Source organism: Cupressus sempervirens, chromosome 3 (assembly GCF_028749045.1).
Source record: "Cupressus sempervirens isolate cs-2001-9-10 chromosome 3, ASM2874904v1, whole genome shotgun sequence".
Taxonomy (NCBI): Eukaryota; Viridiplantae; Streptophyta; class Pinopsida; order Cupressales; family Cupressaceae; genus Cupressus; species Cupressus sempervirens.
In genome coordinates this window covers 459,399,962-459,417,198 of record NC_143120.1, presented here as the reverse complement: position 1 = coordinate 459,417,198, position 17,237 = coordinate 459,399,962, and the positions used below count along the sequence as shown (strand labels likewise).

General features: G+C 34.4%; 1 protein-coding gene across 1 annotated transcript; it reads left to right on the top strand.

Moving 5' to 3' along the window:
- The first annotated feature begins 218 nt into the window (after positions 1-218).
- On the top strand, positions 219-1,905 carry LOC149567084 (uncharacterized). The gene has a single exon (XM_089820304.1). It carries the CDS (start codon positions 631-633, stop codon positions 1,060-1,062), a length of 432 nt encoding a protein of 143 aa, XP_089676430.1. The 5' UTR covers positions 219-630; the 3' UTR covers positions 1,063-1,905.
- Positions 1,906-17,237: the final 15,332 nt, after the last annotated feature.

Below are 17,237 nucleotides of genomic sequence, written 5' to 3'. Positions count from 1 at the left end.
TATTTATGATTAAATAAAACTAATTCTTAAATATGTAAAATAGATTTAATATGACCTAAACAATTATTTAATTGAACATAATTGATAAGAATGATGATATTATTTTGGATAATATAAATTTCCAATAAATATATTAAACAAATATATTTAAAATATCTATGAGCCTTCCATTGTATAAAACAAAATTCTATTATTAACTTATTACTCTAAAAGTAGGCGCAATAAAAATAAACTGTCAGATAAGCGAGGAAGTTTTAGAAGAATTCCTGCGTCAAACCCGAAATCTCATGTATTTATTTAGAGATAAAAACCTCCTTGATTTTATTCAAGAGAAATCAAACAGGTAGTTTTCTCATGGTCACAAAGAAGCCTAAATCTGAAAACGTACTCGGTATAAGTAGTTTTACATGATTGAAGGGGCTGGCAGTGGACATTGAAGAAGGTGCTCAGAGGGTCCAGAGACAGAAAAAAAGGTATGAAACGCCCATTTCCTTTCTCTCAAGTGTGGATCCCACTCCATTATGAAATCCCCACTCCATCATTATCCGATTATATGTTGAATTGCTGAAGTGGGTGATTTGCTTACAATCTCTTTAGATCCAATCCAATCCAATCCTTCTTCTCGTGGCAATGGCTTCCTGTTTCTCTCTGGTGTGTCTTTTGCATTCGGTGATCTATGTTGTATTTGGGGGTCTGATGATGTTTTATCTTAGTGAGATCACTGGTATAGGGCATAGCAAAGAAACTGCAAGCAAACTTTTAGGGTCCACCCCGCATGATCAACTGCTCATCAATATATCTGAGGCTTTGGTGGGCATGCTACTTGTGGCCATAGGGGTCCTTCTCTTCATGGTTTCTTTTGTCAAGGATAGAGACTTTCAGACCTTTTTTGCCAAAGGATGCATTTTGATCCATGTCCTAATGGTTGTCTGGAGATTCTACTTTGAGAGGAGAGTGGTGGAGCTTGCGAGAGATTGGCCTCGCCAAGTTGTTGGGGACATCATCTTGAGCCTCTCATGGGTCTTCTTCTTGGTATTCAACTGGAGGGAAAAGTACGATTAGTGATGAGAAAAATAGCTTTCCTGCATTTTGACAAATTAGAATAAAAGTTAGATTTGGGGATCATGGTTTGGATCTGAAAAGAAAGCACAGCAGGATCCTCTTGTCTGTTTGATCTGCCATTCAGCTTTTACTGTGGACTTGATACTTACTGCAATGCTTGTAAGATAATGTACACATAATTGATGAGTCAGGGGTGACCTCTCAGCATAAATCATGTAACAGCGTGGAAGGATGAAGTAATTTTCTAATGCAAGTTTCTCAGCCTTCCTTTTGTATTATTCTCTGATGTTTGGAAATCTAAAAAGGTGTGAAATGAGACTGGACATAAATGTATTTCAGTTGACAGAAGGGGGATGACTTTGCAGCTTGATATGGACAAAGAAAAACGAATAAGCTTTTACAGCATGTTAGTAGTTTTACTTTGTTGTCATATTTGATGTTAAGGAGCACAATTGCACATGAATTTTACATTACTCTCGTAACCCTAGATTACAACTAACGCGTCACTCAAAGTCAGAGTAGTAGTCTGTAGGAAGAGTTTAGGATGAACCTAAGGAGACTGCCCTGGTAGCACTTACTTAAAAAGAGCATTTTTCTTTTGTATAGATGAAAATGAGTATAGATTTTATCCAGATCTGGAGGTCAATTCAGTGAAATTGAATTTGGCTATTTTGATGGAGATATTTAATTGCAATGCAGTTGTCAATGTCCCAAGCTACCTTAATTTCTAGACTAGCATGTATTGATCTTTTCTAATAATTGCATACCGATGTGATAGATATTTGTTACAGAGTTGGGAATACAATATTGTTCTTTTAATGGAGGTAGATCTGATTCCATAAATGACTATATCTTATTAAATAGTGGCTTGCTATTACATGCCTTTATGCTAAATGATTGAATCTATCGTCGACATTGCTTTTGCATGTAAAGGAAGAGACAGGCATTTAAAGGAGCTATTTGATGCTTTCAAAGAGCTTATGGGTGTATAATACTTAAAATTAATATTAGTTAATGGTTTAGCATGACAAAATTGGATACACATAAGGAAGATTTTGACGCTTGACACAAACAGAACCCAGAAGCATAAAGATCATAATACTTGACCTAAAAAAATTATCATTAAATTTTTGTTAGACAATGAAATTTGTCAAAGTAGGGTTTGCTTTGGTTGTGGATCAATTTTTCCACATTAGATTCTTTATGCCATACTTGAAATTTAACTGGTGCATTGCAGCACAAAAGTTCGCATGTCTTTTGGAGCAATTGAATGCTATGTAGATTTTCTATTCTGCCCAAGAATATTATTATCATTATGCTTGCTTTTTCGGTCTTTCTTGTTAATACTTAAATTTTGCTTACCTCTTCTCTGATTATTATTTTGTCAAACCTCTTATCCTTTTAATTCAAATTAATACCCTGATATTTAGGATTTTTAATAAAACATGTTCACACAATTTCTGGGTGCTTAATGCAGAATGAGTGGACAATGGGATCTTGAATACGAAGAAACAGAAACTGGCTAATTGTTTTGTTCAGTTTTCGTATGCAAAATTTCAGATCACTAAACAACAAACTTTCAAACTGAGTCTTTCTGAGCATGGAGGGGTGTCCTGTGTCTTCTTCATGCATGGATACAATTTCAGGCCTCATTGCTTTGTTATATTTGAACATGAATTCATGTGGCATGAGTGATGTTGGATGTCAAAAGCTTGGAGGGCTTCTGAATTTAAAGGCTTTAATCCTTGGCTATAATAATATTATTAATGCTGGTCTAGTACATTTATGAGGGTTGACAAATTTGGAGAGCTTAAACTTGGATTCATGTAAAATTGGAAAAGCAAGATTGGAATACTTGAGATGGCTTACTTTTTTGAAGAACTTGTGATCTGAGTTCAGATTGAGATCACACAGAAATGTGATGAAAGGATATTCTCAGTATAATAGCTTCAAGGGACATGAAAGAACCATGCAGTCTTCCTCTAAGTGCAAAATGGACAAGAGTTTTGAGCTACGGAATCCATGGCTTCCAATTTAAAGCAGTATAATTGGTACAGATGTCTAGCATCTCATCAGTGGCCTATTGTATGAACATTTCAGGGTGAAATCCCTATTTGTTGTAGCAAAAATGTTGAAGTCTTGACAAACATGCTCTATGAATTATGTATAAATTGCTGTGGTAAGTTGATTGTTTAGTTTGGTCAAATGCCCTAATAGATGACATAGAGAGTTGCATTTAAATGGGAAGAGGGATCACAATTATCATATTATGTTTTCTATACATTGATTGAAGAGCATTGCTTCTATGCCATGTATTGGAAAGGTAAAAGAAGAGATCCAGTGAGCAAGAGCCAAATCAAATTCTTGAAGGGATAGATCAGCTGTTGCGAGCTATGAACACAATGGGCATTCAGAAAATCAAATAGTTCTCTGCATATCTGAATCATTTAGTTTGGCCAACCGCTCTTCATCTTTAACTCCAGCAGTGACATTCTGGCATGTAGATTAACTAAAGTCACTATACAATGGAATTTTACTCTTCAATAAAATCACACAATGGGTCACTATTATGCTTTCTGAATGTTGATTGAAGAGCATTTTCACTGTGCCATATTTCAGGTGTAATAGCTATTCAGCAAGAGCCAAAATAACTCTTGAAGGGATGTATGAAGCTGATGCAGCTCAGTAATCTGCCAAATATCCTATATGTCACAACCAGTTACGAATTTCTATGTGCGTTCGGAATCTGGAATAATTAGCTGCACTACCGAGTCATCTATTTTGTTTGACCACCTTGCATCTTGTTACTCTGTAGGTAATATTCTGGATTGCTCATTATTAAAGTAGCTAGACTATGGCATGTCCATTGTGTAAACTCACCTGCCTTGACTTCAATTTGTTCTGTTGGACTCAGACTCACGAGTAACTTTATAAGTTAAAGTTTGGAGTTGCTTTGTTGCTTTTGGAAAAACTCTCCTGAAAAGTGAAAAGCTCTAGTAGTGCAAAAAAAAGACAAATTCACTAACCAAAAATTTAAAGAAGGTTGGCGATGTTAGCCTACATCACAGAGATCCAAAAAGCCATAAAACTGACAATTTAAATACCAAATTATCAAATATACATCAAACCCACACTATTGATACTTTTAGTGCTCCAAGCCCTGTTCTAAAAACATTTGAAATATTATAGTTTAATTTCTGTTTTTTTTTGACAGATTGAGCCAAGTTAATCTGCCAGGACTCTCTGTAGGTTCCAGCAGACTTATAAAGTCTTGGCTACAGACTGCCCAAGCCTGACTTGGATCCATGAGTTTCCACTGAGACTTCCGAATCACAACACACTGCTTCCAACTATTGTGTACAAAAGAGAACAGTACTGTAGATATGTCCACAAAGGAATGGATTATGAGGAAAGAGAATATCCATTTAATAGTCTTGGACAGCCCTAAGACTAAGAACACATGGATTAAGAAGTACACAATTAAAGAAAATGTTAAGTAACAAGCTCTGAAAAAATGAGCCAGTTTCAAACATTCGAAAGTTCTAAAACTTGATTGCAAGTTAGAGAGGACCACTCAGTCATGTATACAACTAAGTCTTCAATGTGATTTACTCAAAATGGTGCCATTATTCTGAAATCTTTTCTGGGAGTTTTGGTGTGTTCAAGTGTTAGTTTTTGCATTTTATATATGCCACACTTATAAACAAAGATTTATATTTTCCCATGATAGTTGGGTTGGTTGCTTGCTTTCTTGTGTGGAATCCTTGAAGGTTGCTGGAGAGGTGGTACTTGTAGGGTTTACATGCTCTGCTGCGGGAAGTTTTGAGGGTTTACAACTTGATGATTTTTGAGGGTTTGGAAGAAGGATTTGTTACTGGTTTGCAACATTTAATAGAAGAGTGCTTCAAAGGTGAATTTTTTGCGAAGGAAAACATTTGTTGATTGTTTGTTTTCATTGAACTTCCAAGTGTGGAGAAGAGAACTTGGATTAGACCTTATTTTGGTCACAGGTTTTAATCTTGCTGCGAGTTTGGTTGCCTAGGTGGTAAGGGAATGCTTATTTTGTTAATTTGTGATTGAGTTTTAAGTTCCTCCTATTTGAAGTAAATGAAAATGAACAGAAATTTGTAATGGAACTTGTATACTTTGTTGAAACCTTGTAGAAATTTCAGTTTTGTTAAATGGCAGAGCTATAATGTAGAAAAATTTTATTGAACAACTAGGGATGAATGCAGAAAACAAGTAGAAAATATGAAAAAAACTTCATATGATTTCTATATTCATCTCAATTGTTAATGCTTTCTTTAAAAAAAGTTGTTGGAGGTTTGGCAAGTTTTATAAAACCTGATATAAAATCTGGGTTAGTAATGAACCTGTCTCTTTTTGAAGGTTTGAAAGTTGTAATCCTGCCAATTATGGAAATGGAAACTACAAATCTAGGTATTGCTTCTCAGTTGGAAGTGCCGTAAAATTTAGGTTTTATGGTCTTTTAACATTTTCCAATCACATATGTTTGGTTTTCTATATTGTATGCTTAGTTGAGTACAGTGCTTAGTTGTTTGAGAGGAATTGTGATGGTTGTTTGACCAAAGGAGATGATACTATCTTTGTTAATATGATTTGATAGGCTTGTTGGCCCTTATTTTCAAATCTATTTATGTCATATTGATGGATTCTTTCAAGGAAGGTATGTTTGTCAAGTTTGGAACCGTATTTGAAACTCATTGCTTGTCATTATCTTATGGTTAAGTTTCCATTTTAACATAACAGAGGTATGGAACTAATTATTTCCGTTTTATTTATGAATGGATTCTGCAAGTGTCTGTAGGCATTTAAGATGTTTAAAGTCACTTATGTATTATTGCAAAATCAAATGAAGTGTTTTGCATGCACTATTTACATGAGGTTTTTCATGGATCACTTGCCCACTAAGTACATGCACTAAAGTGATAACCTTTGCATTACATTTTAGTGTGAAGCATGTAGTGGCGAGACATGAACCACATTATAATAACTCCTACATGAAACAATTGTTGTGTGTGGTAGTTGTGTGGCTTAAATGATTTTGTTGGTATCCCATCTTTATTCTTGGATCTCAATGATACGCTATCTCAGTTTATGCCCTTGAGTGAGGATTTGGTGGTATGATTCATTTGGATGGGTTCATCTTTCCCTTTTCATTCACCTGGTAATGAAGTTTGTAAGATTGCATGGAGCTGTTCATACCTTAAGGCACTTGTTGATCATTATACAATATTGTATTGTAAACTTACAAGGATCTGAAATGTTCGACTAATTTGTTAGTTACTTACATAAAATAAAGGAGATTGTTCCAAGTCAAGCCCTATTTTCTTAATGATCACTAGTGTATGATTTTGTTAAGTTGTAAGTCGTATCTAAACAGAGGCATGATACGAGAAAGGAGATTGTTCCAAGTCGAGCACTATTTTCCTAATGATCATTAGAATATGAATCTTTTAAGTTGTAAGTCATATTTAAATAGAGGCATGTGTATGGGAGGAATGTTGTTGTTGTATGGGTTCATCAGCACAAATGGAAGTGATATTACTATTATCTAATTTCCACTTGAAGAGAACTTGAGAGAGAACGCAAGAGGGAGATAAGACAATATTCCTGACTTCTTTGTCAATAAAAGACGTCAAGTAATATGACTGCAAATGCTCTAACTAGGAGAAATGTCTTTTATGTTTTATAACACTTCCAATTTTATTAATTGAACAAAGAATACAAATTTATTTATGTTACTATAAATCCGATTTACAGTGATTTTGAAAACTCCATTATGAAACGCTCCCCAGTTAACATCAATCCAATAAAATTCGTATGTGGTTATTTGAAATAGCGTTGTGGAATAAACAAAGAACAAACATGTGATTTTTCAATATTGGGAACGCAGTTTCATACTTGAACGCGTTGAACTCTCTCTCTTGGTGGTTTACATAAAACGAATGACCGATGAATAAGATAATCTCCTTAAACAGACTACAATGAATCCCTTAGTTTATTGATTGATGAGTGAGAATCTCTGAAATTGGAGCAAATAAATTGTAGTTGGGTTTATAATAGTTCAGTCATTCAGTCACATATATGAATCAATTACGGATTCACCTCAACTGCTATAACATTTGGTCTATGATTGAATCAAAGGAATGAAGCCTTGATTAAAGGGTTTTCTAAATCCTAGTTACTTACCTATTCTACAAAGTTGTCAAATGCTTTAAGCAAACAAATTTGACTACTTGATTCAAGCTTCAGAAATAAATATTTGGTTATTACCTGAATTAGTGCAGGTTGGAAAGTACGAAAGAGACAATGGGAATGAGAACAATGTGAACTCTCTCTAAATAGACATTCGTAACTACAAAATCAACAAATTGGTCAAATTTTCAGGGGTGTTTACATAAAGAAGCTTCATACAAACATAATCTCATTGCATTGATGTCCCTTGGTATGGCAAAAAGAGTTGAAATGCACCAATGGCTGAGTATACATGTGGAAACTCTGTCCTTGAAGCAAGAATCAAATTGCACGAGGGCCCAATCACACAAACAACCTGTATCCTTGTTGAAGTAGGGTTCAAACTACATAATCTCCCAACTATACAAGGCTTCATTATATATGGAAGCAAGAAGCAGAGAGTATGAATTATTAAGTACATTAAGTCATGTCTATCTTATCAAGAGTGAGAATCAGAGCCCACTAATATCGTAAATCATTGCAATAATAATGTATAAATAGCAGATATTTCATGGCTGATTCAGAGCATGAATCATATATCTAAACTCCAATGGAACCAAAGATTAAAACCTCTAAAATAATGAGGAGTTGCCTTAGCTTGCCACCACCCACTTCGAATTTTCAAACTTATTGTTTTCATGAGCTCTCCAAGGAATTCAACAATTTACTAAATTCTCTAGTTTGTTTGAATGCACTCTCACACTTTTAAGTTACGATTTCTCAGCAAAAATGATCTACCAGATTCAAATATCATTCGTAAGATGTACAAATAGGAGTAATTAAAGAAATGACTCAAATGACCAATTTACTAAATTCTCTACTTTGTTTGAATGCACTCACACTTTAAGTTACGATTTGTTGGCAAAAAGGATCTACCAGATTCAAAAACCATTAGTAAGATGTACAAATAAGAGTAATCAAAGAAACAACTCGATGACAAAGAATATTAAGAGGCATCATTTCTATTGTGATTCTTCACTTTGGAGGATATAAATGGAAGAAACAAGTTTTTTTTAATGGAGGGTTCAAATCAGTGAGGCAACCCAGTGAAGGCACGAGGCTTGCGAGCTACCAACCAGTGAAGGCCATCATTGAAACGATTTAGGAACCCAATACAAACTCACTCGTGCTTGAAACCTCTTCAACTTAGAGCCAAGGACTGAGGGGCATTCACATCGTCAAAATCACCAGGGGCACGATATTGACCTCATCCCTTATGATGTTGGAGTCTTGCACTCAGCAAGACTTGATCCATGGTGGTCTCTAAATGGAAGAACATTTTGAAATGTAAGGCTTTGCCCACATGTCAATAGTACTTTGTGTGAAATTATTCAACATGCATTTATCTTATAGTTACCATTTAGGTGATCTTATATAATAAGGTTGTTGTACAATGAAGTGTATCTAGATCAATTGGATTAACTCAATTATATCCAATGTTAATTATTTTAAATCACTTCCCTACTATTTTCACATCTTTACTAGGGGAAGATACCCAGTAGCCATCTTGGCTAACTTCATGCACCTAGATCTCCTAAATCATAAGTTGAATTATATCAATTTTGTCGGTGTACCTTTGTAGGTGACTTAAGAGCTTAAATATAAGGTTTCAACATTTGGGCATTTACGAATCTCTTTGTAGAGGTCATGGAGTACAAAGCTGGCAAAAATTGTCATTTTAAAACACTTGCTCGATACTTGTATGTTCACTCCTCAATAGTTGTTCATTGAAAAACACCAAAAAACATCAATACTAGTGGTAAAATGTTCTTGTAGTTGTTATGAAATGTCTCAATAGTGGTGCACAAATGGGTCAATCACCAACCAAAAAAGCTAAAAAATGATTGACTATTAGTACATGTGTGATCAACTATTGGGGGTTATCTATGACATCTACTTTGTCATGGTCATTGGACCCCCTAACAACTACTAGGTCTCTTCCCCTATGCAATCCACCTATTTAATGTTATTTATCGAATCTTCAAGTTCATGCATGAAGTCTCTCTCTCTCTCTCTCTCTCTCTCTCTCTCTCTCTCTCTATATATATATATATATATATATATATATATATATATATATATATTTATTTATTTATTTATTTTTATTTTTATTTTTAAATTAAATTTATTTATTTATTTTTAAATATATTTTTAAAATTTTATTTTGTGTGTGTGTGTGTGTGTGTGTGTGTTCATAGTGTCCGCACATTGAAGCTCTCAAAAGTACACCTTGTCTATTTTTAAAATGTTTTCAGGTTTTTGGTGTTGGTGTTGATCAAGAGTCCATTCAAAAATGCTCCTCTTGTTCAAGATTGTGCCATTGCTAGTTGCTCTATGTGATCTTCATTCTATAAAACTTTTTTGTTTTGTAACAATGCATAGTGCATCAGCAACTTAAGTCTTTTGTTTGGTAGTGCATGTGGTAGGGTGATAGGGGTGAACAATGGAATTCTTTGCACTATTTAGGATCATTAAACATAGAGCTTGAACAACCTTGGTATGGGTTTTGACCAAAGAAGACACTTGTAAAGAAGAGGTATATGATGAAGAGATCCAAATGCATTTAGAACCATTGTGCCCTTAATTTTCTTAGCTATACACTGTAATATAAAAAACAAAGAAGTAAAAGTGTTTTGTTGTAAATTGTACACCTTAGCTAAGGTGTCCAATTTCGTGCATGCTCAACGCACTTTTTGTGTGTGCTTCATTCTTCTATGCATCATAAGACTTTTCTATGCATTTAGTTATTAAATTAATAAATGAGTCCTCTTTTAATCTAATATGTATTTGGGCCCTTGAATCATAGGTGTGCCCCTTTAATTATTTCACCCATCCATCACCACTTTCATATATAGGCCATATTTTAATATGTGTGGCCTTTTGTATTTATTCTAATATCACACCTCAATTTTATGCATGTTTTGGATATCCCCTTATCCAAATTGACTCTCAACTCAAATATGAGTCCAGATTGGCTGGTAGAGAGTGACTAGGTAGGTATTGAGCGAGCCAACTTGCCCCTCTCCTTGGCAGTAGCCGCAACCATTGTAAATTGGGCCTCAATTTGAATCGAACAATAGTCTTTTAATTTTAGCAAGATCCCCAAATCCACGTTGGCATCCTTCAAGTTTTCAACCCTAAAATGACGAGGTGAGGTATATAAGCTAGGATACCTCCCTCATTTTGACATCTCATCTTATCATATCCATTCAAGTCCAAGCATTCATGATTAAAATCATTCAAGGAATATTCAAGCATTCAAGGCATATCATCCCACCATATTATTTATTGTGGCAAAATTTAACAACCATCATGCATGTCTTTTTGTGATTTCCTTTTAGGTTTTTATGGAGTTGTGTTATTGCATCAACATTTGCAATCCCGTTTGAAGAACATTTACACTAAGAAGGCATAAAAAAATCTTGCTTTTGGAACTAGCCTTTGATTTTATATTAGTACTTTTTCATTTTAAGTACTCCTTAATTCAATTTCATAGTCAATTTCAAAACTAGGGTTTAAACTAGGCAAACCACTTTCCACAACCATATTCTCATTTTTTGTGTGTAGGTGACAAGTGGGGTGAAAGAGGCTATAAGAAGGTCTATCAAATAGCTCAAATTCTTTTATATTTTCATCAAATTAGGTGATTGGACTCATTTCTTGACTTATTGGTTGCCCCTAATCTACCCTTTTAGATTGAAACTTAGATAACAAATTAGTCATTGTCTTGACTTCATGGACCTGGTCTCAAAATTGGATTTATAGTCTACTATCTACTTTTATTCTCATCATTTCATCTTTCTTTCCATTCATCCCCTTGATCTTGCATTTCTATTTCCATTTTGTGTAGTCATTGTCCACTCAAATGAAGAAATCCTTGCACCCACTCAGTGCTTGAGTCTCCTTGAGCCTAGTGGACCATATTTCTTCTAATGTATGACTAAACATATGTGTGAGCTTCTTAGTTTTTCCATTCATCCTAGTAAATAGCCCTCAAACATATTTTATTTAACTACATTTTGGTGAACTTGACTCCTTACATCTCAATTCTAATTTGGATGTCTAGCTTTAATTAATAGCATTTCATTCCCCTATATTTACATTATATTATTGCTATATTTTATATATTTAGAGATCTCTTTCATTCTTGTATTGCATTTTCAAATTTGCATAAGAGTACAAAAACATTTCATTTCACACATTGTTATGTGTATTTAGATTAGTCTCTTCATGCTTTATTTCACGAGATTAGCTTATTTCATTGCAAATTTCACTTTTCTTATATTAGAGTAATGTGGAATTTCTTTTACAAGATTTTACTACCTCTGATGAACCATTTTGTACCTATGACTTTGATATGCTTTATCCTAGTCAATATGACATGCTAGATTTTCACAAATAAGGCATGTGAATTTGAACCATTGTTCCCTTCTGTTGATGTTCACCAGCTTAATTGAGGACTTGGAAGTTTTAGATTTGCATTACCTATCTTTGTATATATACCTATTGCAATTGTAACAATAATGATGAAATTTACTAGTATTGTCTTTACACTTAGATCTTCACTCATAGCAGCATGTCCATACTTATAACAATTATAGAAGCAACCCTAAAATGAATTTGACTTATTAATAGGTTTGTTTCTACATACATTTGTAGTATGACCAATCTTCTCACAATTAAAGCAATTGGTTTTGTTAGACCTCACACCTGACTTGATTATGATTCCCGTAGGATTGTTCTGATTCTTTTTGAGTTTTTCTTGTGATGCTTCACCGATCATGTTTTCTTTCTGACCTTTGTATCCAAGACCAATTGTATCATTGGGATTTCTTTGATTTTTCAATTGTTTATCCAGCTTTCACATACTCTCATTGTATTGTTTCATCTTTTCATTTGCATCATTCTCTTGCTACAATTTATTCTTTAGTTTCTCATTTTCCTCTTTCAACCTCATGTTCTTAGCTACAATCTCTTGATTTTCCACAATTTTTGCAAGAAGGTGTTCATGCCTAATAATATTCTCCTGAGTGATATACTAAAGAGTTGTTCCCCCTTTCATGTAGTGCATTCTCAACATTTCTTTTTCCATCATTATAATTTTGCTACCTTCCTCAATAGCTCCTTTGCCTTCTAGATCTTCGTGCATTCTAACTCAATGACTTTTTAATCCCCTTTTCAGATTCTCAACCTTTTCTTGGAACTCTTCATTTTTCTCCATTAGTTCTTTAATAGCTTTCTTAAATTTTGTTGACATGGCACCTTTAGATAGCTTATTCATGTGTTCAATGTAGTCATGTCTTTCATGCAGTTGTATGGTAAGATATGTTCTAATTGCAAGAGATTTCCTCAACTTCCCTTGTAGTTCATGGATTATGTTAGGCTTCTCTAGATTTTTCTCATACTTATCAATATCCATGAATTTCAATCATTCCCTCAAGTTGTTAGGCTTAATACCAAGAGGATGAAAGCTCTAATACCAATTGTTAGGATTAACAAGTATTGAGAGGGGAGGGTGAATTAGTACATGCAAACTTTTAAAAACTTTCATTGTTGATCTATATGAATGAACTTCTAACTTCCAACTTACTAAGCATTTAACCGGTATCAAAAAATAAAGAATAATAAAATCAATTAACCACGCATATGTGATACATAACACAATGATTTCAATTACATGAAAGCCCTTGTTAGAAGGTAAAGACTATGGTGGGGATGGTATCCATGAATCTTCACTATTGCAGTAAATGAGTTTGCTTGGTTAAGAGCATATAACTACCCTTTAGGGGTTTACCCTATTAGGAGTGACTATGTACCTTTTTATAAGTACAAATAGATTTGTTATGATCTACATTGTAAAAGGATTTACAAAACTCTTTTAAGAGTCTATTGTGTTAGAGGATTTTTAGATTAGAACCTATTAGGGTCCACCCGATCTATGGATTTATCGGTTGGATATTTTAGGAAATAACTAAATCTTTGATTTGGTTGTGGCACTCTCCTTCCTATCATATCCCTTACACTCTCTTAATCTAATTGGTTGCACTATACAATTCTCTTCTCCATATCCTGATCCCAATTTCTCGACCACTCTCTTCACCTCTTGTCTTTCTAGCTTACTGTGTTCTTTGATAATTATATTCTCACCTTTCTATCTTGATTCCTATCTCAATGTTACCTCTCTCTCCTCTCTATTTTTTATATCACTTGTAGCCTATCTTTAATAACTTTCCTCTTTTTTGCCTCTTAATCCCAACCCTTCAATTGATTTTGTGTTTCCCTCTCTTTCTTCTCAAGCCTTTCACAAATCTCAATAATTAGATTTGTTTGGGTCAACCTTCAACTCCGTTTTACCCATCCACCTCTTGGAAGGGTCAAAACGTATTGCATATGGATAGGTAGGTAACACATATATGTTTTCTTAGCCTTCACTATTGGATTCACATTATCTAATGTACATCTTCCTTGAGTTATTTGCTAAGTAATCACACTCTATCATGTAATCGCCGCTTGTCATTTAGTGATCACCAATTGTGACGTGTCCTCACCATTTCTTAGTAATTTGTTGAAAACATAGTTCTCACTAACAAAAACAAGGAGACTATGAATACTATGATTGCCATCAATGACAACCATCTGATAGTCATATAAATTCCAACATGAGAAGTAATCAGGTAATGCCAATCATCTTCATTGTATCTTTCAATGCCAATTATCTCCATAAATGGTTCTCCAAAAATAAAATAGTCATTTTATAGGTCAAATGAAGGATGCATTTTTTTATTGTTATTCCTCAAAAGAATCAAGGGTAGAGATCAAGAGGTTAAAATATGAATTACTAAAACAAAAGATTAGGAAAAAATAAATAAGAGGCTAATTTGAAAGGTGGGGGATGAGACTAAGTGGTAGGTGAGAGTTAGGTAGAGAAGTTGATGATTGGTAAAACATTTTTAAATTCAATGAACCTAAACATGTTGGTAAAAGTAAATGGAAAGATGAATTAAGAGACAAGTAACATTTGTCACATGCCTACACAATTAGACTATGATCCATGTGAATAAGATGAAGGGTTATAATTAGAAAGGAAAAGATAATGGATTGATTAAATAAATAAATATTCTTTATTTAATTAACATTAGAAAGGAGAAGATAATCAAATACCTAAATAACTATATAAGTATTTGATTATTGGATAGAAAAATGGTAATGAATTAAATTGATAAATTTATTTATTTGAAAAATAGATAAAGAAGTTGATGAATTAATTAAATAAAAGTATTTAATTAATTAATTAATTAATTAAATATGGTAAAATAATTAATTAAATAAACATGTTCATTTGATTAAGTGAAGATATATTTAGGTGTCCACTAAATTATAAATGCAATTTTATATGAAGCAAACCATGATTTCATAAGGAGTTAATTCAAGTTTAGTAAATCATCCTTCTTGTAACATTATTGAAGGATTTGAGAATACAAATCCACAAAACCAAAAGAACACCTACATGCAAGAACCTGTTACAAAGAAGAAAAGACAAAGAAGAGGCAAGGTTTTTGTTCTACGAATATGAAAAATTATATTATCAAACTGAAAAGAATGAATGAATTTTACAATTGATCAATCCTTATAGAAGGAGATCGTAAAACCTAAAAAGGAAACCCTGAGAGGTAAATGACATTTAATAATTATTATTTAATTATTAAATGGAAATGCAAGTGCATAAAGGGAATTCTTAAGAAGGGAGTAAAGGTAATTTAATAAATTAAATTAAATTAATGGTTTACTCTAACACCCCCACCCCCCCTATGACGAGCAACAATGCAACTTCAAACAATGCATGAAAAAGAAATGAAACTACAATGCTGAAAGCAAACTTAGGTCTTGGCAATAAGGCCTAATGAGGTACCCAATCACAACCAAATCTCTATGAAATAGAGAAATAGGGAAAACCACATGGGAAAAGCCCTACTCCAAAAAGAGATAGAAAGAAAAGAAGGAAGGAAGGACTCATCACTGAGACCCCCCAAGACAACTTCCTTCACCCCAAGCATAGAACACAACTAAAGATGTTGTAGGGATGCAAAAGGTTTAGTGAAGATGTCAGCAACCTGCTCAGTAGTGAGAATGTTCTCCAAGCTCAGAGAGCCATCCTGAATTAGATGCCTAATGAAGTGCATGTGAAGCTCAATGTGCTTGGTCCTTTGATGCTCCACTAGGTTTTGGGAAATGTGTATAGCATTCTGATTGTCACACCAAAGAAACTTGGGACTATCAAGAGAAAATCCAAACTCTGTCATCAACTATTGAAGCCAAAAAACCTCCTAAATAGCTAGCATAGCTGCCCTCTACTTTGCCTTTGTATATGATAATGTGTGAACATGTTGCTTCTTGCAAGACCATGTGATATGACCAGAACCAAGATAGAAAAAAAATCCAGAAGTAGACTTGCAATCATCAATATGGCTAGCCCAATCTGAGTCTGTGTAACCAACAATATGAGGATACCCTGATGTGTAGTGAATTCCATGACATGTAGTACCCTGAATGTACCTTAAGATATGTTTGGAAGCTTGCCAGTGACTCTCATGTGGATCATGTAAGAATCAAGAGACAAGTCCAATTGCAAAGGAAATATTAGGATGTATGTGTGTTAGGTACAAAAAACTACCCATAAGTTGTCTGTATAAAGTGGAATCCACTGTACGAGTAGTGCAAGTGGTAGATAAAACTACTCCAGACTAAAAAGGTGTGGGATCAGGCTTGTAATCAAGCATGTTGAATCTCTGAAGCATATCAAGAGCATACTTCTACTAGAGTATGACTATCCCATTCAAAGACTAAACAACCTATAGGCCCAAAAAATAGTGTAGAAGTCCAAGGTCTGTCATCTCAAACTACTCTCTCAAAGCTTGTTGAACACTCTGAATCATAGACTATGATCTACTTGTAATGATGAGATAATATACATAAAGCACAAGTATCAATAAGTTAGTCCCATGATGTTGAATATAAATTGTAGGATTGGAATGACACCAAGTAAACTGTGAAGCAAGCAAGAAAGAATCCATCTTCTCATACCAAGCCCAAGGGGCTTCTTTGAAACCATATAAAGACCTCTGAAGCCTACATACCAAAGAATTGTCCTACACAAAACCATGAGGCTACTCCATATAGATCTTCTAGTGTAGGTGTCCATGCAAAAAGACACTCTTCACGTCCATCTAAAAAATTGTCCATCTCTGTGAAGCTAAAAGGGAGAGTACAAGGCAAATAGAATTCATCTTGGCAACAAGAGAAAAGGTCTCAAAGTAATCAATACCATCAAACTGTGAAAACCCCTTTCCAACGAGACGTTCCTTGTACCTATCAATAGAACCATCTCCAGCATACTTGGTATGGTACATCCATTGGCATTGAACTAACTTTCTTCCTTTTAGAAGAGGACAAAGATCCCATGTGTGGTTCTTCATCAAAGAAGAGTAATCCACATCCATAGCCCTATCCCACTCTATGTGTCCTGAGTGCAACAAGAAATGGAAGGGTCACCTACCATAGGTCATGCTACATCAAAAGTATCACGAGCCCATCTGGGCTCTTGTTGAAAAACTAGTAGAGGTGGTGAAGGGGGATCAATATCAAGATCTTCCTCAGAGGATGCATAATCTTGTGGAGGAGTAGAGGAAGTATTGGGTAGTGAGGGAGATGTTGGTGATGGAGGCTCCATCTGTGAGGATAACGCTCATCAAACTAGACATCTCGCCAAAATAAGACATCTCTGGAATTAGGATCAAACAACTTGTACACCTTCACATTCTCACAGTAGCCAACAAAGATGAGTGGTTGACCCTTCCTCTCCATGGCTTTTCATTGAGCATCTAGAATAAATTCCAAAGCCTCACTACCAAAAATGCAGA

Bases quoted from the DNA above. Each gene is read 5' to 3' on its own strand.
- LOC149567084 (XM_089820304.1), top strand. From the start codon at position 631: ATGGCTTCCTGTTTCTCTCTGGTGTGTCTTTTGCATTCGGTGATCTAT.